Consider the following 24,803-nt stretch of genomic DNA (forward strand, 5'->3'; position numbering starts at 1 on the left):
CGAACGACTAAAAGCAAACAACAATTAATCAAACACGTGCTAGCACGTGGAAAGAGCTTTCCAAAAAGCTCTAGCGTGAACCGATCCGACGAATACAACTAGAACTACGCGCTTGCAAAGACAAGCTTGCGGAAATACCGCAAGACTTTTTTGACAACCTATATATTATTTAATTTAATTTAAATTTCATTGTGGTGATATTCCTACGCAAATTCTGAAATTATTTTCACTCGCATGCTTGAAACGGGAAAAGTTTCTTAGGAATTCTTAAGGTAGTGTTAAGCCGTCTGAACTGCACGTCTTACGCCAAACAGTGGAGCAACCCATGTAAACTAGCCGCCACGGCATGATGGCGATGGGAACACTATTGTCATTGAGGCGTTGAACTACCTGACACCTGCTTGGAGGTGTGTTTCAACCAAGAAAATGCTAAGTGTAAGCACTTATGTAGTTGTGAAATCCCATCAGCGACTGTTATAGTAAGCGGCTGTTGGGTCAGCGTCTGACTCAGAAAGAGCGGCTGAACCACCCCGGAAGGTTGACTAAAAGTAGTCAAAACGGGTATTTGACGACTTCATACTACAACAACGGATACTGGATTCTGAGCCCAATAGGATTCTGGTATTATGTCACTGAAAACCGATTTGAATTGATTATGTGAGCTGGTAACTGTAGTGACTGTCCTATTAGTATGCGGATTGAAACCTCACAGAAACTGCGGTATAGATATTGCTACAATTGCCCCCATCCCGGTAAAACCGTGGCAGGCTTTGAGGTACGTTTCGTCGCCGTTAAGTATGGGGTACAGGTTAGGTTGAGCTTGCTCCCTATTAACGCTGTCAACCCTCGCGTCTGCCTCCCTGCTTTGCAAAGATAACCACGAGGTCTTAAAGGCGACTGTACGAACGAACCGGCAAAGCGACCTCAAGGGGGGACCCTTTAAGACAACCAAACAAGAGTAATCCTCTGAAGCAAACAACGGAGCACCTAACTAAAGGCATCGAGATACCGTCACCATTTCAAAAATGCACACAAACAGCGAGATCCCCAGTACGTGTAACCAAAATTAATCCAGAGATGGAGGTTATCATCGTGGATACACCGAATACGATTTCTGCCTCCACTAGATAATGCTACATACCGCCAAGGAGTACTCCCATTGACAGCTTTTTTGGGTCTGTTTCGGCTATGGACGACAGAGCTGAATTGGGCACACAACAAGATATGCAATCAGTAGGAGGTGCAGCTCTTATCCAACCGCAGACGGTGACCCAGCAGCCCCAATTCATGAAAGCACGCTTAATGTCTCTAGGAAGAGAACTTATTAAGTTGCAGATGTTCTGAACATCGCAGAGAAATATGCATAAAGGCGGTGTAGCATCATCAAACGACTTCATACTGAAGTCATGCTGCAGATGGCCCAAGAGAAAGGCGGAGGGGGTTGGATGAAAAGAATACTCCAACCCAAGAGATGAAGGCTCTCCTTGCTAGTACCCGTATACTACAAGCAGCAATACAGGGCGTACTTAGCGGATATTACCAGCAAGGAAGAGCTGTTGGATGCTCCAGAGACACAAGCTGAAGTCAGAAGGCCAGAAGACTCTGCAACAAGATTGCAGAAGACGCCAAGATGGTACTAGACCTGAAACATCTTCGGGAAAAATGGGTCCGGTGCTCGCTATCGCAAGCAACATCCCCGATTAAATGCTACAAATGTTGGGAGTATGGACATGTAGCTTCAAAATGTAAAAGAATTGATAGATCAAATCTTTGCTGAAGATGCGGCGAGGTTGGAACACAAAGTGTTCTAGATTCCAGGAGACAGCTCATAAAAAGCGTTCATGAGGATAGTACACATTAACCTCAACCATTGCAGAGCTGCTCAAGATATATTGTGGAGGGATATGAGCGAGCTTAAAGCTCACATCGCTCTAATCTCCGAAACATGTTCTGCTATTGACACCTATAACTGGTTAGCTGATAGCCAGGGCTGTGATCTAGACACCGGGAAATAAAGCGCTGCAACGCAAGCCAGATGGTCCACAGAAGGGATATGCATGGGCGCAAGTAGACGGCCTTTTCATTGTAAGCTGCAATGCATCACCCAGAATAACCTTAGATGAATTCGCGGATATGTTGACGCGGATAGCAACAGATTTCCAACACAGAAGACCTATCATCATTGCAGGTGACTTTAACGGGTGGTCGACCACGTGGGGAAGCCTACGGACCAACCCCAGAGGAAGAATACTAGAAGAAACGTTTGCTAGTCTGGACCTGACGCTTTTAAACACGGAATCTTTTCTAGCAATCTGGAGCGGGGCGTACTTTGCTGCTGAACCTCCAGAACTGCGAGCAAACCAAGTAGCAAAACGATTGGAAGAAGCCTGCGATGCAACGATACCAAGAAGCAGAGAAACTTCAAACCGGGAGCCTGTATATTGGTGGACAGACGAAATCGCGAAACTTCGAAAACGATGCAACAAAACTCGCAGAAGAGCTAAAAGAGCTTTCATAAAGAAGCCTGACACGCATTGCAACAAGCAATACAGCAAAGCAATTTCCGTTGCTTTATTGAGTTAAGAAACTTCGCAAATACTGACCCATGGGGTAAAGCATATAGCACAGTTATGAAGAAAGTGAGAGGACCAGAAACCTCCCAACCCACATGTCCTCTTGCTGGGAAAGGTGGCCCATTACCTATTTCTACCCCAGAGCCCTGTAAAGGTAATGGATTTTCATCCCTCTTCTCCCCCGCAGTCAGAAGAGTATACGGTCTCAAAAGAAGAGGTATTGGCCACTCTTTCGAGAATCAGCGACGCAAAAGCTCCAGGCTCAGATGGTGTCCCCAATATGGCTTTCAAAGCAGCGGTCCAAGCGAGTCCAGAAGCTTTTGCTGAACTCTACTCTGACTGTATCAAGTCTGGTATATTTCTCAGGCGACAACGTTTAGTGCTACTACTAAAACCAGGCAAATTGCCAAATGATCCATCAGCATACCGACCCTTATGTCTGTTAGATATAGTGGGGAAGGTACTAGAAATAATCATCTGTGGGCGGTTGCAGAAATACCTAGAGGGGCCAACAGGACTTGCAGAGTGACAATTTGGCATCAGGCGACCAAGATGCACTGTCGACGCCATTCGACTGGTGGTAGAAATAGCGAGCGAGGCTATTAACAGGACAGGTGGCGCATCCGGCTCTATGAAATATTGCGCTGTCATAACGTTGGACATAAAGAACACTTTCAACTCAGCAAATTTGACGCTAATTCTTTCAGCACTGAGTGGTCTTGGAGTGCCTTCGTATCTGCTTCGGATTATCCGGAGCTCTTTCGATGGCAGGATTCTTGAATACGACACAGACGACGGACCTCAGAAATACACAGTGACAAGCGGAGTACCGCAAGGCTCGGTTCTCGGTCCTTCTTTGTGGAATGCAAAATGGAGCTGCCCATTAATATAAGGGAGAGTTTGACGGTAAATGTCGGAGGTTTTACCATCCAGTGCAAGCCGGTTATGCAGTACTTAGGGGTTATGATTGTATCGCGCATGACCTTCAGAGAGGACGCGGTGAAAGTCAGTACGAAAGGCGCCGTAGTTGCAAATGCTCTAACACGGTTGCTGTCGAACATTGGGGGAGCCCAAGGTGCAGGAAGGAGACTTCTATCTACTGTTATATGCCGCTCCCATTTGGTCCCAAGCCCGAGAAATACACCTATGAAGGGCCAGGCAGGTTTATAGAGTGAGTGCTTAGCGAGTAGCCTGTGCATACTGGACAGGATCTGATGATGCAATTTGCGTGATTGCGGGAAAAATTCCACTAGTCATCCAAGCACGTTAACTAAACCGTCTCTATCCAAGGCAACTGGTAAAACCTACAAGGGACCAAAAATTAGCACAGCAAATGGTGTCACTTGACGAATGGCAGTGAATATCGGTTTATTCTTCTAAAGGCCGCTTGACGCACGAACTTATCCCTAACCTTAACACGTAGTTACGGCGAGAACTCGGAGAAGTGGATTAGTTCCTCTCCCAGATGCTGAGCGGACACGGGTGCTTTCAGTATTATCTGCATAGGTTTGGTCTCTCCGCTTCACCACTCTGCCCTACCTGCCCAGAGAATGTTGAAGACGCACGACACGTACTCTTCCACTGTCCAAGATTCCCAAGAGAACGTGAGGAGTTAGCCGCTATCCTTGGAAGACAGCCAAGTGAGACTAATTTAACTGGCAGTATGTGCATTTCAAAACGTTGCTGGGATGCTTCATGCAAGTTTTCCAAGAAAGTATTGCGTACGCTACATAAGCGACGAAGAAAGGCGAACGATAAAGCTGTTTGAGTACCGGCAGCTAGAACAAAATAATATTAATGTCCTGTGCCGCGTCTGATCAAACCAAACTTCCCGACAAGTGCTAAAGCTAAACAACAGTCGTCCTGCTCTGACTTAGACATACCTATCATTGGCGCGACGGCATCAATTGAATGTTTCTGACATTTTTATCCTTCAATCCCACAAAAACAAACAAAAATAGAATCCAATCTAAAAAGTCCATCCCGTCGAGTTAAGTAGTTATTGCCACTATTATGTGACCACAGATTATATATGTATATATATTAGGGTGTCCCAGGCTACAAGGGGGAATTTTTTTTTTCGGATTTTCAATACGCATACCCTTTATTTTTTTTCCATTTGACTTTAAAAACTTAAATATAAAATATTGTTGAGATCGGATGTCATTAACCCGTGCCGACTTGACGTCAAACTTTAAGTTTAAAAGTTAGTATAAAAGCTATAGGCTCACAATAGAGAAAAGTTTAATTGAATTTTTAGATTAAGTAAATAAGTAAAAATAAAACACATATTTCGTATTTATTTTCCCTTTTTTAAAAAGGACATCAATCATCGAATTGTCTTTTCAAAGTTTGCTTTTTATAGTCGGGATATACCTGTCTGTGTTCTTGTACGCAACGTAATAAAAATAGTTTTTGCTCCTCTTGAACAGTGACCAAACCATGGAAGTCTTGCATTAACTTAACCGCTCTTTCTGCCGTATCATTAACTGCTTTCGGTCCTAGCAGCTTCCTTTTAGCCTGCAGAAACGAATCATCATTTGACCACGAAGAGGGGCACTTGTTCAGAAAACTGTCATCAATCTGGAGTCGAACAGGAACTTGCTTTCGACAGAGACGAAGTCATCAATGTTTTTCTCTGAAATTAACACAGATAGATCAGTTATCAAATATACCTATTAGCAAACTTAGTAAAAGAACAAAATCAAAGCTTAATTAACGTACCAAAAAATGGGCCACAGAGTTCTTCTTTGGATGCAATGTAACGTTTATTGTGGACTGTTGGGTTTTCTCTAGTTAAGTTAGCAATCACTTTTACTTTAGTTTCTAGATCGACATCATCATCAAATAAAGCCAGAATAGATACTTCATCTGTCAAATACCACAAATGCTGGCAAAACTTCTGCAAAGCTGCTTTTGAAATGCTTTTGTCTATTGTTTCTTAATTTTTCAGGGCCTTCAAAAAACACAAATCCTGATACGGCGCCTTTACTGCCAAAATACATTGGAGCCAGGGTTTTACGTAGGATGTCACGATGAACAGACATACGTCCAACAGAGCTGCCTTATCCTTGTTTGAAATTCTGAATTGAGAGCTAAGTAACGATATTTTTAATAAATAAATGGCTCTCGCCAACCATCAAGCCTGGTGCATAGCACCTGGAGGCCGAATCTTAAATTCCTTCGCTGAATCTCCGCCATGAAATATAATTGAAAGCTCAATTATTTCGCGATAGTCATCTCTAACGATTTCTTTGGTTAATTCAGTTTTGCACAATTTTAGCAGTTTGTCAATTTCCGAAACATTAAAACAAGAGCTTTTCTGTACAGCTTTGTATTTTCTCGGGATCGCCTTTAAGTACTTATTCGTAAACGTGATGACGGCAAGCAAAAATAAGCACTTCTCTGCCCAGTTTTCTTCGAGAAGCACACATGCTCCATTTATGCGGCCTTTTTTAGAAGCAGTAGTATCACAACAGAGAATCTGCACTTTGTCTTCACGGTTCCAGTTCATAATAGCATCCCAAACTGCGTCTGCCTGTTCCCTTCCTGTCGAGCTATCCAATTTCGGAACAGCAATAATTTTTTCTTTATTATCGTATGTAATAACTACCGGTAGGCGTTCTTCTTTACTTTTACGTGAATCTAGAGCTGGCAACAGTTTTCCGTCCCAGTGAACAGTTACCGCGCCTCGGACCTTGTTTTGAAAATCAATTTTTATAGCTTCAGCCCGTTCTTTTCGCATTTCCGTACGCACTCTATGGATAGAGGACTTGCTTATAGGGAATTCATCCGTATTGTGCCCCAGAGCCTCAATAGTAGCTTCAATTATAAAGACAGAATCCCTCACACTTAACTGACACCTGTCTAATGCGGCAACTAACTTGGGAGTTATGATATTTTTCCGCATAGAAGTTTTATCGGGCTGAGAGGAGACTTCTCTTGCGCTGGGCCTATTTTCTTCTAATTCTATTATTTCAGAATCAGAAGATGACTTTTCTAGTGGTGGTTTGCAAGTTGATGTTGATAGTGCTAAGTATGAAAAATTTTTAGCACGTCGCTTTTCCTCCTCGATGATTCTAAGGCGCGTCCTTTCCTCTTTTTTTGTTAGTTTTTTGTCCACTCCGGCTAAGTGACCGGGCCGACCTGCTTCTCTTTGGCGCTGCAAGAAGATCTTATCTTCATTTATTTTAATCGATTGAAGAGCATTGGCATATGCGATGTCAAACAAATTGTTTAAGTTTGAAACAAACTCCTGTCGACGCTGTTCAAACACTTCTTGAGTTTTTTTCGCATTTTTTTGCAATTCTCTCCAAACTTGGTATAAGTTAACTAGTTTCTGAACACAGTTAGATATTGATCTGGTCGGTATACGTGCCTTTTCCCAATAAATAATACACTCACGAATTGTGAGATTTGCACTTTCATTGACACCTAAGTTCACTTCACGAATATTATAGAACAAAACGGCCAGTACTTGCCCGTTAGAGGGAAGTTTAGAACCGGTAATTTGATGTTTTACGTCCCCTATTAAAAATATCTCTTTTTTGGAACTTCGTAACTTCACTGACATGTTGACTACACGAAAAATCCGCGATTACTAATAAAACAAACAAGTAATTACACGCAATCAATCCGACAGTTCGCCCGCGCCGTACTATACAAGTACCGTTAGGTTTCCGCGCAACTCGGCACGGGTTGCCGTGATTCTAAATAGACGAAACTTTATTTTTAGATGTTTTGAGACCATTCAAACAAAATAAGAGGGTATGCGTTAAAAAAAAACACTTTAATTTTTTTGGGACACCCTAATATATATATATATATATATGTATATATAGTTGCAAATGTAAAATAATCAATAATCAAATGTACAATCATGATGAGATTCCTCGAAGGATATGATCCCCATAAATAGATTAGGCAATTGCTTTTGTACCTCATGCCACCAGAATTGAATATTTGGCCCGACCTCATAGCCAATGGTACTACCTACTTCCATTTTGCTTCAGACTGAGGGTCACCTCTCCCGATTTAGTTCGTTACACTAACTAATTACACACCTTTGCCGCCTAAAGACCTCGTTTGAAAAGTCCACCATAATCTCAGCATAACCACTAGCTTAAGAAACCCTACTAAAATTATACCATCTTTCAATCCATCTAATCCCCACACTCCGAAGATTCCCCTGCCCACCTTATCGCTGATTTGAAGAGCCAACAGCAAGAAACCCAGTGCTACAGAACTTTTTGGACATGCTTATCTCCATTGCATTTTTTTGTATAACATCGTTATCAGCATTAATTATTGTTTCCAATATTAATATTATTAATACATATTAATTTGAGTGCAAAAGTACGAGTGTGCTAACTATTTATTTAAGCACACTTGTCCTCGTTAATTACCAACGTACCACCTGTAAAATCATTTGAATGAAAATGGGATGTACATATGTAGCTTGTCAGGGACACAAAATCAAATACTGACTCTTTACATTACTATGTAGCTGGTATCATTTCAGCTCGCCTCGTTAACACTATAATCGATACCAGTCACCAAATGAGGAGCATCGAGAATGATATTATAAGACTTGCGTAACACTGGCAAGACTTCTTCGAATTTTGGTGCCACTCAAATAATAAAATTCTCTGCATTTAACCCAAGCCCTTTATTTTTATTTGAAAACAGAAAAAGTGCTGGTTGAAGTAGCAATTCGTAACTTAATTCATGTAATTTTGCCATTGGGAGGGTGGCTTGTACGGCGGTAATTTATATTTTCCTTACCAAATAAGTTTCTTAGTCTTTGATTGTTGTGATGAAAGTATGCTTCGTCCACGGTTACCAAACAGTGCATCAACTTTTTCGAATTCCGATTGAACATCGTCAAACACTCCTAACCTCTTCAAGTTCGAGTACCTTTACTTACCGTTCGTCTGTTACCATAGGTAGGTAGGTAAGATGGCAAGAGTACCCCAGGTACACTACAAGTAGCACCTACGTGCCGTTTTGATACCATAATGTGAACCACTACCTGTGAAGGGATTTAGGGAGGAGAGAAAACCGTCTACAGCCATCCAGTGCTGTTTATGTAGCGGAGGAGAAAAAAGGGATCTAGCCTGGAGAATTTCTTCAAGTCATCCCCAAAGGGCACGCTAAGGAATCTCAAGCGCCTAGCCGCCAGAGCCGGACATTTGCAGAGAAAGTGTTCCACAGTCTCTTTCTCTGCACGATCCCCACAGCTTCTGCAATAGGGGTTGTACGGAATTCCAAGCTTCTCCGCATGAGTGCCGATCACCCAGTGACCAGTGAACACCGCAATGAGTTTGGAAATTGAATGGCGGGGGATTCCCATCACCTTAAGCGTTCTGTTTCTATCGTATTGAGATGACGATGAGACAGACCTCCATCTGTCTTGTGCTTTTTTAGAAAGAAATTGTGTAGTTTCCCTTTAACGACGGCCAAGGGGATACCGATGTCTGAGAAGGGGACAGCTGCAACCGGTTCTGCCAACCCCTTCCTGGCAAGCTCATCGGCAATTTCATTTCCCTCTATATTCCTGTGCCCAGGAACCCAGATGAGGGAAATGTTCGAGACGTTTGAGTTCCTCCTCATAAAAATATCTGCCGTTCGAATTCGGCTTGAAACTGTTGGTCCCTCCATTTGTGGAAAAACATCAAGACGCACACCACAAACAGGAGGAAGAGCTCGGCCAAACACCCAAAAAGGGTGTACGCGCCAAATATAATAGGACTATGAATAAGTTCGTGCGGTTTTTTTTCGAAATTTGAAACTTTATTGACGTAAAATGGTTACAAATTTAATATTCAAAATATTGTCCATCGCTTACTACTACTTTTTCCCATCTTTCTGGCAATTCACGGATTCCCTTTGTGAAAAATTCGGTCGGTTTTGCCGCAATCCACGAATCGATCCATTTTTTGACTTCATCGTAATTACGGAAGTGCTGGTCAGCCAGGCCATGTTGCATCGATCGGAAGAGATAGTAATCGGATGGCGCAAGGTCTGGACTATACGGCGGGTGGGGTAGGACATCCCATTTGAGCGTTTCTAAGTATGTTTTGACCACTTGTGCAACATGTGGCCGAGCATTGTCATGTTGCAAAATAACTTTGTCGTGTCTATCGGCGTATTGCGGCCGTTTTTCTCGCAGTGCTCGGCTCAAACGCATCAATTGTCGTCGGTAGACATCCCCCGTAATCGTTTCATTCGGTTTCAGTAGCTCATAATACACAACACCCAGCTGGTCCCACCAGATACACAGCATAACCTTCAGGCCATGAATATTCTGCGCCGACGTCGATGTTGAAGCATGGCCAGGGTATCCATACGTTGCCCGACGTTTTGGATTGTCGTAATGGACCCACTTTTCATCGCCAGTCACAATTCGATGCAAAAAACCCTTTCTTTTGTGCCGTTGAAGCAGTTGTTCGCATGCCATAAAACGGCGTTCAACGTCTCTTGGCTTCAATTCATACGGCACCCAATGGCCTACCTTTCGGATCATTCCCATGGCTTTTAAACGTTTGGAAATGGTTGATTGATCAACTCCCAAAGTTTTTGCAACCTCTTCTTGCGTTTGAGCCGGATCTTGATCGAGCAATTCCTCCAATTCGGTATCCATGAACTTTGGCGGCGCACCCTCGCGTTCTTCGTCTTCCAAGCCAAAATCACCACTTTTAAAGCGTGCAAACCACTTCTGGCACGTTCGCTCAGATAGAGCATGCTCACCATAAACTTCCACCAAGATACGATGACTTTCGGCTGCTTTTTTCTTCATATTAAAATAATGAAGAAGAACTCCCCGCAAAAACACATTATTTGGCACGAAATTCGACATTTTCAAGTGTGGTAAAAATATTGTTGTTTACGCTTCAAATAAAAAACTTATACTGACGTTTGTGCCTTACGACAGTAGCTCTCCAATGAATGTTTGGAAATGTGGATCGATGGAATAATAATCAAGTTACGCCATCTGTTGTAAAACCGCACGAACTTATAAATAGACCTATTATATATTTAAAAATTGGCCTCAAGGCAAGCTTACAAAATGATCAGATCAAGTTGTATACCAATAAGAGCGAGGACTTTTCTCTTGATGGACGCGATAACCGCTAAAGCGATTTTGGCCAAGTTTAACAAAGCGAGCCGGTCGTGTCTTTCTCTTGCTAACCGGAGACAGCTGGAAACAATCAAGTGAAGCCAAATCTTTCTCCACCTGATCTCTCCAACGCAGAGGGGGCCTTCCTTTTCCTCTGCTACCACCAGCTGGTACCGCATTGAATACTTTCAGACCCGGAGCGTTTGTATCCGTTCGGACGACATGACCCAGCCAACGAAGTCGCTGGATCTTTATTCGCTGCACCATGTCTATATCGTCGTAAAGCTCATACATCTCATTGTTCCATCGCCTGCGATACTCGCCGTTGCTAACGTGCAAAGGTTCCGAAATCTTACGCAGAATCTTTCTCTCAAACACTCCAATGGATTCTTCATCAGATGCTGTCATCGTCTAGGCTTCTGCGCCATACGATAGGGCGAGCCTTTACTTCACTTATATTATTTTTAAGAAAAAATAGTTTTTATTAAGAGCGAAGAATTGAGTGAAGCCTGCAGCAACATTAAATATCCGGCTAGAGCGAAGCATGGAAAATAGTCTTGCTCCGAAGAAAAATCTAAAATATGAACTGCACACTTTTCCTGTACATAATCAAAGTATTATTTAGGGTGTTTCGAAACAATGCAAAACTTGTGCTGATATGTAAAAATGTATGCATGCGCTTTGCAACTTTCGAATAATTTGTCATATATGTCCATATGTTTGCATACCACTTTAATTTCTTATCATTTTAACCATAAACATTGTGTCAACAAAGATTTCTCAAACATCAATTACAAATAAGGCAGAAATATAAATATATTAAATGATTTTACCTATGTATTTCAGATTTCCAAATTTGGTAATATATGCCGTCGTTCAAAATCTTAGTTTTATAATTACTTCATAACAGAATGAGAAATAAATAATGATTAAAGTTTTAAATGATTCTTACTTGACATTTACACATACACATACATCACTCCATTGCCCTCATTACCGGTTTTTATAGGTCTTTATACAATGGTTTTTAAAGCAATCAATTGATCGCAAATCAACAAGTACACTGAATTTGCCAACCGGATGCAAAAAAAAATTTATTTTATTCAATTTGTATTGATTGTAATTACTTAAAAGTTGAACATTTAATTCCATGTGAATTATGAATACTGCCCGACATCCATATGTGCATATGTGCCAGCTGAGGCACGATCGTCAATATCAATAGCTCAATAAGTTGTATCATAAATTGCTTATCATGCTAATAAGCAGTTCGAACTCTTGATATATGGTTCTCTGCTTGTCAAAACACTGAAAGTGACACTGAACACTACCCCGCGATATACTGCTGGCGACAGTAATTTAATTTCAGTCCCGCTTGATTTCTTGAGCACCTTAACGATCTAAATTCGACGAGGCACTGAAATGTGTAACTCTTTAGTCAGAGACTGAGTTCTCCATCACCTTGGTGTTATCAGTTGCAGGTGAGAGTTTCTTTTGATTTGCCTAGATGGAGAGTATTCAGTTAACGAAGTATTTCTTCTAAGTAATAAAAAACAGTTGATAAAACGCTAAAAAATTATACTTGAGGTGGTAAAGGGTTTTCCAATAACAGTTGTTATCTATCGCTATCTAGAGATGATTAACGATTTTTTATGGCCGGAATTGGATGGTATTGATCTGGACAACGTTTATTTCCAACAAGACGGCGCTATCTACCACACAAGCAACAAAACCATTGATCTTTTACGGGAAAAGTTTCCGGACCGTATTATCTCTCGAAGAGGTGATCACAATTGGCCACCGAGATCTTGTGATTTAACACCTTGTGACTTTTTTCTTTGGGGCCACGTGAACTAGAAGGTCTACGCCAACAGCCCAGGGTCGATTAAAGACCTCAAAGATGAAATTCGTGAGGCTATCGAGGGCATAGGGCAGCCACTTTGCAATTCGGTTATGGAAAATTTCATGAAAAGGATATTGTCCTCTAAGCGTGGTCGTGGTGATCATTTGCCTGATGTTATTTTCCACTATTAACGGCATACCTTCCTGTTTATAATGAAATAAACATTCGATTATTTGTATTAAAAAATAACATTTTTGTTTGAATATTAAAATAACACCTCTTATTAGATAACCCTATATTATACACGTACATACATATGTACATGCGTGTACTTATACGACAAATATTATGGGATGAGCGTTTGATACCAATTTTCGATGACATGATTGAAAACCGTTAAGGGCGAAGATTTAAATGTAATTAAGTAGTATTTAATTAATACTTCAATGACTTTAGAAATGCTTCTTAGTTTTTTTACTGCAAAACTAATAACTAAATACACAGTACAACAAATTTAGATTTTCTGAAGTTCTACTATAGAACCTCTTCTTTTCGCCAAGCGAAGTGGCGAATAGATGAAGCAAATGGTATAAATGAACATGCATACAAATATTGGCAACGCGGGAAAAGAGCTGCCTTAAATGACATGTGATTGTAAGACAGCGAGTTATACCAGTGTAATGAGGTACAACCATACTCTCTAGCGGCGTATCTTGCTCGATAACTTTGTTGTTGCTTTCAGATGCACATTTTTCGTTAAGTTAATCGAGCATAGAAATGCGAGCGGGGAAATGGCGAATAGAAGGGACCTATAGAAACTGTAAAACATGACATGTTCTGTACTATAACTTTTTTACACAAATGCAAAATTAATCATTAATTTGATTTTTGAATACATTTTTTACTAAATACAGAACAAAATAGTGGATGTGTGAAAGTAGTAATTTTGAGTAGTAGCAATCTATATAACATTTTCAACCTTTACGAGCTCCATTGCTTGTCTGTTTGTATACTGCAGCTGTCGAGTTCGCTAGTCCCAAATATAATTGACTTACGACGCTATTTGTAGAAATTATAAATCATATAGAGTGATTAATTTTGCGCACCTTGCACATAAAATGTCTACTTGTCGTGTACCTTCACTGTTATATGGTTCCTTTCCTGTTCCAGACATATTGTTGGACATTGATGTTTGCTTTAACACTAGCGGCGGCAATTAAGCAGCTGAAAAATGATGGGAACGTATATGAGCATGCACCACTCAGGATAAAGAAGCATTAAATATAAAATACTAGCTTACATCTGAAAAGAGATAAAATGCAATTACGTGCCGAAACTTCAAGCCAATCAGAGCAAAGCTGAGTGAGTTATAGCACTTTTACTAAAAGCTTTTATGTTAAAGTTTCAGGTCAATCAGAGAAAAATTGAGGGAGTGACAGCATCTTTACGGAGGAGGTTTGACAGGTTTGCTGTTTTACAACAGATTCTCATGATTTTTTCATATTACAAAAAGCTGACGCTTCCGCAATTACGTGCCAAAATTTCAAGCCAATCATACCAAAGCTGAGCGAGTTATAGCACTTTTACTGAAATGTTGTATGTCAAAGTTTCAGGTCAATCAGAGCGAAATTCAGGGAGTTTCAGCATCTTTATGAAGGAGATTTCATTGTTTTGGTGATTAACAAACGATTTTCATAATGCTTGCATATTAGGAAAAGCTCCTGCTTCTTTAATAACGTGCCGGAATTTCGAGCCGATTAAAGAACACCTGAGCAGTTATTGCACTTTTACTGAAAGGTTTTATGTCAAAGTTTCAGGGCAATCAGAGAAAAATTGAGGGAGTTACCGCATCTTTACCGAGGAGATTTTACAATTTTGCTGTTTTACAACTGCTTTTCATGATTTTTGCATGTTTGTAAAGGCTGATGCTTAAGCAATTACGTGGCGAAATTTCAAACCAATTGGAGCTCAGCTGAGCGATATAACTCGCGAGTTATATCACTTCTACTGAAAGGTTTTCTGTCAAAGTTTCAGGCAAATCAGAGCGAAACTGAGGGAGCTGCAGGATCTTTAGGGAGAAGATTTCACTGTTTTTTTGTTTTACAACCGAGTTTCATGATTTTTTCATATTTAAAAAGCCAGACGCTTCCGCAACAAAGAGCCGAAATTTCAAGCCAATCAGAGCTCAGCTGAGCGAGTTATACCACTTTTACTGAAAGGTTATATGTCCAAGAGTCAGGGCTATCAGAGCAAAATTGGGCGAATTGCATTATCTTTGCTGAGGAGACTTGACAGTTTTGTTGTTTTACAACCGACTTTCATGATTTTTTCATATTAAGAGCTGACGCTTCCTCAGTTACGTGCCGAAATTTTAATCCAATCAAAGACAAGCTAAGCAAGTTAAAGCTTTCTTACTGAAGGCTGACGTATCCGCAATTACTTGCCGAAATTTCAAGACAATCAGCGTTCAGTTGAGCGAGTTATATCACTTTTACTGGAAGGTTTTATGTCAAAGTTCCGAGAAAATCAGAGCAAAATATAGGTAGTTGCAGCAACTTTACCGAAGAGATGTGACAATTTTATTGTTTTGCAACCGGTTTTCATGATTGATGATATTGCATATCTGAAAACGCAGATAGCACTTCCTCTGAAAGGTTTTATATCAATGTTTTAGGCCAATCAGAGCAAAATTGAGGGAGTTACAGCATCTTTAGGAAGGAGATTTCACTGTTTTGTTGTTTCACAACCGAGTTTCATGATTTTTCCATATTTAGGAAGGCAGACGCTTAAGCAATTACGTGCCGAAATATCAAGCGAATCAGAGCTCAGCTGAGCTAGTTATAGACCTTTTACTGAAAAGTTATTTGCTAAAGTTTCAGACCAATCAGAGCAAAAGAGGAGATTCGAGTTTACAGCATGTTAACCGAGGAGATTTGACAATTTTGTTGTTTTACAACCATTTTCATGATTTTTGCATATTTGGAAAGCTGACGCTTAAGCAATTACATGTCGAAGTTTCAAGCCACTCAGAGATCAGCTGAGCGAGGTATATTACTTTTACTGAAAGGTTATATGTCCAAGAGTCAGGGTTATCAGAGCAAAATTGGGCGAATTGCATCATCTTTGCTGAGGAGATTTAACAGTTTTGTTGTTTTACAACCGACTTTCATGATTTTTTCATATTAAGAAGAGCTGACGCTTCCTCAGTTACGTGCCGAAATTTTAATCCAATCAAAGACAAGCTAAGCAAGTTAAAGCTTTCTTACTGAAGGCTGACGTATCCGCAATTACTTGCCGAAATTTCAAGACAATCAGCGTTCAGTTGAGCGAGTTATATCACTTTTACTGAAAGCTTTTATGTCACAGCTTCAGGCCAAAATTGAGGGAGGTACAGCATCTTTAAGGTGGAGATTTCACTGTTTTGTTGTTTTACAACCGAGTTTCATGATACTTCTCTACCGAAGCGATTTGACAGTAATGTTGTTTCACAACCGAGTTTTATGATTTTTTCATATTTAGAAGAGCTGATGCTTCCTCAATTACGCGCCGAAATTTCAAGCCAATGAAAGACAAGCTAAGCAAGTTAAAGCACTCTTACTGAAGGCTGGCGCATCCGCAATTACGTGTCGAAATTTCAAGCCAATCAGAACTCAGCTGAGCGAGTTATATCACTTTTACTGGAAGGTTTTATGTCAAAATTTCAGGCCAATCGTAGCAAAATTGAGGGAGTTACAGCAACTTTACGGAGAGAAGTTATAGAGCTTTTACTGAAAGGTTTTATGTCTAAGTTTCAGGGCAATCAGAACGAAACTGAGGGAGTTTCGGGATCTTTACTGAGGAGATTTGACAATTTTGTTGTTTTACAACCGGTTTTAATGGCTGTTACATATTTAAAGAGTGCTTTTGTCAGTACAAAACAAACGACAAAACATACAAAACTAGAACACATAATATGGGTGTGAAAATTTAGTGACTGCGTTGGCAATATTGTGACTTGTGAGGTTTTAACTAAAAAAACTAATGAAAATGAGGTTCCGTGTGGTAAATTGTTAAAGCTACAGTTAATATAATGGCTCCAAATGCAGTCTTATGCGTTTTTTTATGGAAGACGCCGTAGCAAGAAAGTGTGAGTAGGTGCGTATAACTTCTTGCTTTAGGTAGCTTCTATTGCTTTCGGCTACTCTTTCTCTTTACAAACAAGTAATTCTCCTTTCTTTTGTTTGTTTATTCTTGGGTACCGACGAAACAGCGACTTCAGAAGGGGCACCCTTGTATTCTATCAAACTTGAGATGACAAGTAGCCAAGAATGATAGAAAGAAGATTGCGCCCATCAGAGCGTACGTGACGTCACGTTTGCAGAGTTGTGCAGTATTGCCAACCATTTTCTCTTCGCAATAAATTTAGTGCTTTTTTATACCGAAAATGCGACAATTTTTAAGTTTGGTGTTTGTTTCTTTTTGTTTTTAATTTAAGGCTACCGAGACTTTAGGTTGAAAAAAAACTGTATTATTACACAAAAGAAGTTTAAAAAAGGCCACTCTGAGAAGATTTTAGTGCTAATGAAAATTTTTTTACTCTTATAAAATTTGATAATATGAAAGTGTAAATTTAATTTTTGGCTCCATTTAAGGCTATGCAAAAATATTAAATGCCCCTCTCTCAACTCTTCTTAAGATTGAAAACCTTTTTACACATTTTAAAAAGCCTTTGAATTTATTGAATGCGAATTGAGACCATAGAGGTGTAATCGTTTCTTCCGGTCATCAATCCTTAGTGAGACATAGAGCATCATAGTAAAAATAAGCAACAAAATACCAGAAAATACTAAAGAAACCATACTGACATTTTTGCAAAAAGAGTACCTTACCTAGTGGCATAACTTCAAATATAGCAAAAAAGTCGTTCCCTTAACAAAAGAGTTTCGCTTAACAAAAAAAACTCATAAATTAAATTGTACATAAGCATAACACATTTATTTAAAAAAAACGCACATTCTACAGACAATTTGTCACGCATACAAAGTTCTTACTTAACACAATAAAAATTTCGTGTTTTATTTTCTTTAAATGGGCATTTAGTGCGTTTTTATATCCAAAGCTAGGCAATTCTGCAGTAGCGAGAGAGAGATTTGACTGCCGAAAGCAGAAGAACACCAACAACACCGGCAATCGCGGGCAATGCCACCAGATGTTAAAAAAAAGTAAAGCTAAATAAAACTGAGTGAATTATTTAAATAATTATTAAAAAATGTATATTTTACAAAATTATAAACATGACATTTTAATTAGAACAACTAGAAAAATGTCATGAAGAAAGAACTAAAACTCCGAGACACAAAATAATAAAAATAACAAAAAAAAAAATGATAAATCAAGTTACGAAAATGATAATCTGGCTATACTGGAGCTAAAATCACGTAACTAGTTGTCAAATTCGCTGAGCGCAAAGTAACGGGACCACGATGGGCGCCATCTCATTATTCTTTGCATCATGACAAGTAGCTAGAAGCAGAGATGCATGCGCCAAAAGTATTCAGGCTTAAGTTGAGAGTGTGAACCTGAAAACGTAAAGTACCTATATTAAGAGTTCAAATTAAATACAGCAATCAAGTTATTTTGTCATTAGTTTTGACTTCTATTTAGCAATTCAGTGATCGAATTCAGAAAAATTATAGATAGATGTTTTATTTGGAGAAAGTAAACTTTGTTTGAAATATGTTTGTTTGTTTTTTGCTAGTTGATCAATACGCTTTTATATTCACATCACCATAACGCATTATACTATTTGCTCTTTCTTTTTTATTGCCTCGATTTAAACTAATTAATCGCAACTTATTAAATAAAACGCGACGCTTTAGATTGTTTTTCTAAAACCATTTTAATATACTTATAAATATTGGAAAATTTTCCCAAACAAATCAAATATCAGCTTAAAATTCTTGCTGCAATTTCTTATGCAGCTGGTTCTATCGGGTGCTTATTTAAGAGCTTGAAAGCTTTTTTTTATTAATGCATCTTATACAATTTACAGAGACGTTATAATATTGCCACTAGCACGTAAATAATAATACTAAAAATCAGATTGAATGTAAATTTATAAGCCGTAAGCGTAGTATTCGGCTGAAGTAAGCTGGATTAAAATGATAATACAAAACAGATATTTAGTTGGAAAGATTTTCTCTTTTATTGTAATCTGGTAATTTTATTTATTATTAATATATTATTTTCTTTTAATATTATATCCAGCATATTCCCGCCGTGGCAACGATCAGTCCAAGTTTTGACTATTTTTCCAATAAATCTAAATGAGCCCAAACAGGAAACATACAACTTAAACGATAATCAATTGGTTTGAATTTTTGCACGAGCTGCATTTTATAGACACGTAAGCCGAGATCCTTCGTAAAATTTTCCACATAGTCGAATGGTAAAGGCTAACAACTGAATAATAGATTTTTTTTATTTCAAAGTAAATTCCCACAATTTGGAAGAGTTGTTCCTGGCATTAAACGATTTATAATGACCCGCCAATTCTTACTGAACAAAAATATCGCGCCGTGTTTGGTATAATGTAACATTGGCAATTGTAGGCAAAGTATAATGAATTATTTTATGAAGTTTGGTGGAAATATTAGGGGGTCGTTCAGAAACAACCTTCATAACTCCCAACTATTCCGGAAATAATAGTTTCGTAATCATTTGTCTGCAAAGTGCCTTCGGGAACTTCTCTATAGTTTGGCACATTATAATATATCATTTTCTAAACTTCACTAAAATTCTCAAAATATACACTCACGCGCGTGTTTGTACTCACTTTTATACTTCTATTCGAAGTGTTACAATGAAAATTAAATGTAAATGCATTTACCAATATCATGCATTCCAATTTTAAACTAGAATAACAATTCATTGGAATACATTGCCACAGTATAGTGTTGCCGGATGAATGTAAAAATATGAAAATGAGGGTTATTTTTTTGAACCGCGGCCAAAGGCCTCCTACGCAGAAAAAAATTCTATGCAAAAATTGTACAAATCTACAAAAAGCCTTCTAGCCGACGCTCCTGTATAATTCAATTTTATATGTTTATAATGCAAAATATTTCTCAGTTCTTAACTAAAGCAAAAAATACTGTATATTTACGAACAACCTTCCAGTGAACGTCTCTGCATGCGAATTTCGTTCTTATTTCAGGTGTCTGGCAACATCAACTTTTCGCAAAATTACACAACTTATAAGCCTGCGGAGGGTGCATTTTTAGTTTTAAGATAGGGATACACCCCTGTATGCCCCCATTACAAACATTTTTTTCAAAGCGTATTACACTATGCCAAAGATTTTCGAAAATGTCAAGACAGTTTGCCATTCGCAGCTGTCGAACGATATTTATCGATATCGATAGTTCTTACGCAAATAAAAAGCACCCTTTATTAAAAATATTTAGTAGTACTTCCAAATGGTACGGAAAAGGCCAACACTGATTGCCACAATTTTGACATTTGTCTGATTCCACCAGATGGTGAATTTACATTTTCAATGCATTTTTCTGCGTTCTACTATTCATTCCGTTTATGTTAGTCTGTTCTATGGTTGCGTTTTTGGTTTCGTTGAAAGAAAAGTTAGTGAATTTATATGTTATTGTAAATAAAGGCGAATGTTTAAACAAATCTCGGTTGAATGAGTACAACTAAAACTTAATGAAAAATTTAACATAATGGATAATAAGAAGGATATTTACAATTTGTGGGTGCAGTATACGACCAAGGCGAGTACAAAAACATAAGTGAACAAAAAACAAATAAATAATTCCCATAAAATGGGTAGTTGATTTGAAACTGTAAATTTTGTTCAAGTGTAACTTGTGGTTGTGTGCCACCGTATCAGCGGATCATTGTATCACAAATAATTGTTGGGCGTGTTTGAAGCATTAATCATCATCTGTAGTATCTCAGTAGGTGATTGGGGCTATTGGCCACATCGTAAGAATGGACAATCAAAATAAAATTGCATACGTCTAAAGCGGCTTTATAATTTGAACATAAATAAACATGAAATGGACTGTATATGCATGTTTTATCAATTTATCTGTTTATTATATATCTTTTCTTGATTGACTATAAGATTATATAATGCAGCACATTATGGATAAACATAATTTATATACTGATAACAAAACCACCCGGCCGCCCACTTACAAAAAATATTAGGCTCAAATTGCATTACAACGCTGTCGACTCATTCCACCCAGTAAATAAATAAACGCTTGCTCTCTTCGATTTCCATTTACGCTCATTCGACGCTAATTGTGCTCTCGTTATCTCTCTCTCCAAATCATGTTTTCAACTTTGTTTTTTTTCCGGCTTTTTTTTTTGTTTTGCATGAAAACAGAATGATGAGTCCTATTTTCGTGAATTCATTGAACGTTTTGTGAATATCTGGAAGAGTCAATTACCGGTAGATTTTACACGTGACGGTCTACCGCTTTGGCATGAGGTGCATCCGGATAATGGCCCACACCTGGGGCGCCTGCCGGATGAGTTGCTACCAGCAATAGGAAAATTTATTATAATCGCCCGCGATGCTAGCGAAAATGTATGTACGATGTATTGCACAATATATAAATTTGTTAAGAAATCGGAAGTTAGAGTATAGTTGTTTTTTATTCTATTTCAGGGCATCCTCGACGATGAACAGATACGTCAGATTGCAGTGTTGGTTGATTGCTTGGTGATAATATGTCGCCATTTTGATAACATTTTGGCGGTTATAAAATATGAGTATAAATCGAATTTAATCGCTATATTAACGAACACTTTCAAAGAGGTAAGCAAGGCAGATAAATACACTAGTAACAAGATAGATTTTATATTGTATTCATATTGGGAAATATGTATGTATTTATATTGCAAGTACATATCTCTTAAATGTAACTAAGAAATATCAATTTCACGTTCTTATCCCGCCTAAAGTTTTACTAAAAGCTAAATGTTACGTAGGCAACGACCACGGCAGTAGGATTACCGGAATTATATTTGACAAACCAATGTCAGTCCAGCCAAATGTCTTAATATTTATTGATCGTGTTTCAGGATAAAATGATGAATGAATGATGCTTCAGGATAAATATATGAAATATAATATATGCATTATATTTGGAAACAGTTACCCAGTCATAATACATTTCTTTATTGCACGCAATTTGAAGGTATCATGGGCCAGGTCCCTGAACGCGCTATTTACTACTAAGGTGTGGAAACTGGGACATAGAACTGAATGCGCAGTTATGCAAAGCCCAAATAACCTCTCACTGAGTTTCACGTTCAATAATCTCTTCTCAACTCAAATAATAAGCTCATCCAGCAATAATGAAGCTGTCAAGGAGACCCTGCTCATCATTTAAGGGGTTATACGCAGTTATGACTTTCAAAAAAATCGATTTTTTTATTGCATTTTTGTAATGTACATATATTCAAAAGTATACGCACGAAATTTGAAGTAGATCTAAGCAATACTTTCGGAGTTATACCTAAATATGTAAAGATGCCTCGGCACGTTTTAAGGTAGATATTGAAACTTTAAACGTGTTTTTTTCAAAACGGCATTTTTCAAGTCGGTGTACACGATATCTCGAAAACGGCTTGTTTGATCGGTCAACCGTTTTAACTCAATCTTTAAAGATACATTTTCTAGTAATTAATCGTTCCTTTTGTAAATCTGATACTTATTTTCCATTTTATAATCAATTTACGGCCAAATTTTAACGTAAAAATCGAAATCATTTCTTTTAAAAGCTGCCATTTTGTGAAAATTCACTATTTTGATTAGCCGATCGATTAATTACTAGATAATCTAATATATTAACAAAATTTGTTTGGTTTTTTGATTTCAGATAATCCAATCCTGAGTTACGATGTACACCGTAAATCGTCTTTTTTTAAAGGAGGTTCCAGAAATCGCCTGCAGCGCTCTCTATAACCAACATTTTCATAAATAAAAAATTTTGTTACGTTCTTGAAGGATGCTTTTATAACCGCTAAAAATTTTCAATTTAAAATATTCTGAAGTTTCTTCAGGATAAATCCTTGACAACCCGTCTTTTATTTGCTTCATAACTGCGTATAACCCCTTAAAAAATGTTCTTCAAGTTTATAATGAGCTACGATCATCGCATATATGAATATATTAAACAGTCGGGTGTACCTGGGAATAAACGTTCTTTTATTTTATTTGCTAAAAAAATTGCCACTTTTAAATGTTGAAGATTCAATTCAACCATTTTTATTAACAAATTCATAATAAGACATGCATGTCTTTGCTGTTAACTAAAGACGTAATAACATATGGAATATGCACATTGAGCAATCAGTAATGAATACACCAAGAAAGATAACAAAGAACCTGTATGTGTACGATAGTAGTGGTATGAATAATTGCCTGTAATCCAAAAGTGTAAAAAACAAAAAAAACAAAAATAAAAAAAACGGTTACCTGCGACGTGAGTGAAATATTAATACATATATATACAATAATTGGCGCGTACACCCATTTTGGGAGTTTGGTCGAACTCCTCTTCCTATTTGTGGCGTGCGTCTTTGCTGTTTTTCCACAAAGCTGAATCCGAACGGCAGATACCTTTTATAAGGGGCTTTTTCTTGGCATAAATACACTCGGAGGTTTGTCATTGCCTGCCAAGAGTCGGCCGTTATTAGAAGAAACTTTTTCTTCATTTTAGTGTTTCACGGAGATCCTACGCACTTCCGAATGGTAGAGTCACGCACCAACCCATTCGGCTACGGCAGCGGAAATATTAATAGGGGAATTTAATTTGACACGTTAAAATGACTATTTCTTACCAGTAGATAAGTACGTACATAATCCCTATGTTCTGTGGGATTTGTCTGTGGCTAGAAAGAAGTTTTATCTATAAAGTATTTTACATCCACATACATATTTTTCAATTTTCGTAATACAAATTAAGCAATGGTTTTTTTTTCTGCAGTGTATGTCCCGCCAACAAGCTTCCATAGAAGTAGTTCATCTCTTTTGCAGCTTCTCTCAATTTTTGGAAGTAATGTATGATCCATACTTGACTTGGCGTAGCTTCTTGCGCGGCGTTTATGCGGATTTTCACAAGATACCATACAAGCCACATACGGTGCATGTTGAAATTGTGCCTTTTATTTATGGTTTGCAAAATATTTATTTTAAATGTCTGAAATAATAAAAAAAAAACATTTTCTTGCAGATTGTTTCCAAAAAGATGAAATCACCAAATTTCCATCAATTGGAGAATGTTTGGTGAATGCTTTGGGTGCTGTCATATGTGGATCTCAGGTAGTATGAATGTTTATATAATATTATCTACTGAAATAAATACAGTGTAGAAAATCGTGTTTTAATTTTTATTTTTGTAAGCTTTTAGTCTAACATATGTATGTACATACATACATGCGCGTACATACATTGAAGGCTTTTTGGATTTGAAGTAAATTTTTGATTTTTGCTATCATGTACTATGCCTTTTTCAATATTATGCATAAAGATTAATTTGCAGTAAAGAAATTGTTAAATAGGCTTCTAACAAAAACTTTTCACATCAGCATACATAAATGTTTGTCTACTTATTTATTAATAAATTGGTCTTTATGCATATTTCTATTGCTTTGTTTGCTCTTGACATCAACATAACATTATTATTTTATTTTTTGTTATTAACCACCCTCATTGTAAATGCTTCTATTTCCTTATTTCATATTTAAATTTACTGTGATGTGCTTTTGTTGCAACTTAACAACTTGAATTTCAAATCCATTTGTACCTGTATGTATAAAACGAAAGCAAATTCTGTACAAACACACTTGCAGAAATCGCTAGCATCTTTCGCATCTAAAAGTACAACAAATTGTGGTGAAGGGCAAGAAATCTGTGATAATTTGGTGAGTGGTTCTACAAGAAACCTAAAGCAACACTGATTAATATTTGTACCTATTAGTTTTTTAACTTTGTATTTGTTAACAACTTTCTATCGCTTTATATTGCTATTACTTCAATTGTAATTGTATTTGTGCTAAAAATGTAATTACTGTAATGCTGTTCAAATTTCCTAATTGTAAATTGGAGAACGTTATTAATGGAAACCTTTCAGCTATACTTTCAAAAAAGTTTTATTTTTGTGACGAATGAATGGTGAAGTTTTAACAGTACGTCAGAAAAAATATTCAGTCTCAAACATGCAAATACCGAAGTTTCTGCTTATGTTGTAGTAAT

General features: G+C 37.9%; 2 protein-coding genes across 5 annotated transcripts in view; one reads left to right on the forward strand and one right to left on the reverse strand.

The window, feature by feature from the left end:
- The window catches only part of LOC128859997 (adenylyl cyclase X E-like), a 44,511-nt gene extending 31,950 nt beyond the window's left edge, over window positions 1-12,561 (reverse strand). Inside the window, exon 1 of one of the 2 annotated variants that reach the window (XM_054097196.1) lies at window positions 11,645-12,561. The gene's annotated coding sequence lies outside the window, so the exon portion shown is untranslated. The other variant, XM_054097197.1, reaches the window with a different exon arrangement.
- Window positions 12,562-20,114: 7,553 nt separating this feature from the next.
- The window catches only part of LOC128859998 (neurobeachin-like protein 1), a 177,997-nt gene continuing 173,308 nt past the window's right edge, over window positions 20,115-24,803 (forward strand). Inside the window, exons 1-6 of one of the 3 annotated variants that reach the window (XM_054097198.1) lie at window positions 20,115-20,301; window positions 20,925-21,128; window positions 21,210-21,359; window positions 23,536-23,722; window positions 23,782-23,870; window positions 24,401-24,472. In XM_054097198.1, coding sequence (XP_053953173.1) covers window positions 20,251-20,301; window positions 20,925-21,128; window positions 21,210-21,359; window positions 23,536-23,722; window positions 23,782-23,870; window positions 24,401-24,472 — 753 coding nt within the window. In that variant the 5' untranslated portion in view covers window positions 20,115-20,250. Of the gene's footprint in view, window positions 20,302-20,924; window positions 21,129-21,209; window positions 21,360-23,043; window positions 23,210-23,535; window positions 23,723-23,781; window positions 23,871-24,400; window positions 24,473-24,803 lie in introns of those variants that run through there. The other 2 variants (XM_054097200.1, XM_054097201.1) reach the window with 2 other exon arrangements.

Source organism: Anastrepha ludens, chromosome 4 (assembly GCF_028408465.1).
Source record: "Anastrepha ludens isolate Willacy chromosome 4, idAnaLude1.1, whole genome shotgun sequence".
Lineage (NCBI taxonomy): Eukaryota > Metazoa > Arthropoda > Insecta > Diptera > Tephritidae > Anastrepha > Anastrepha ludens.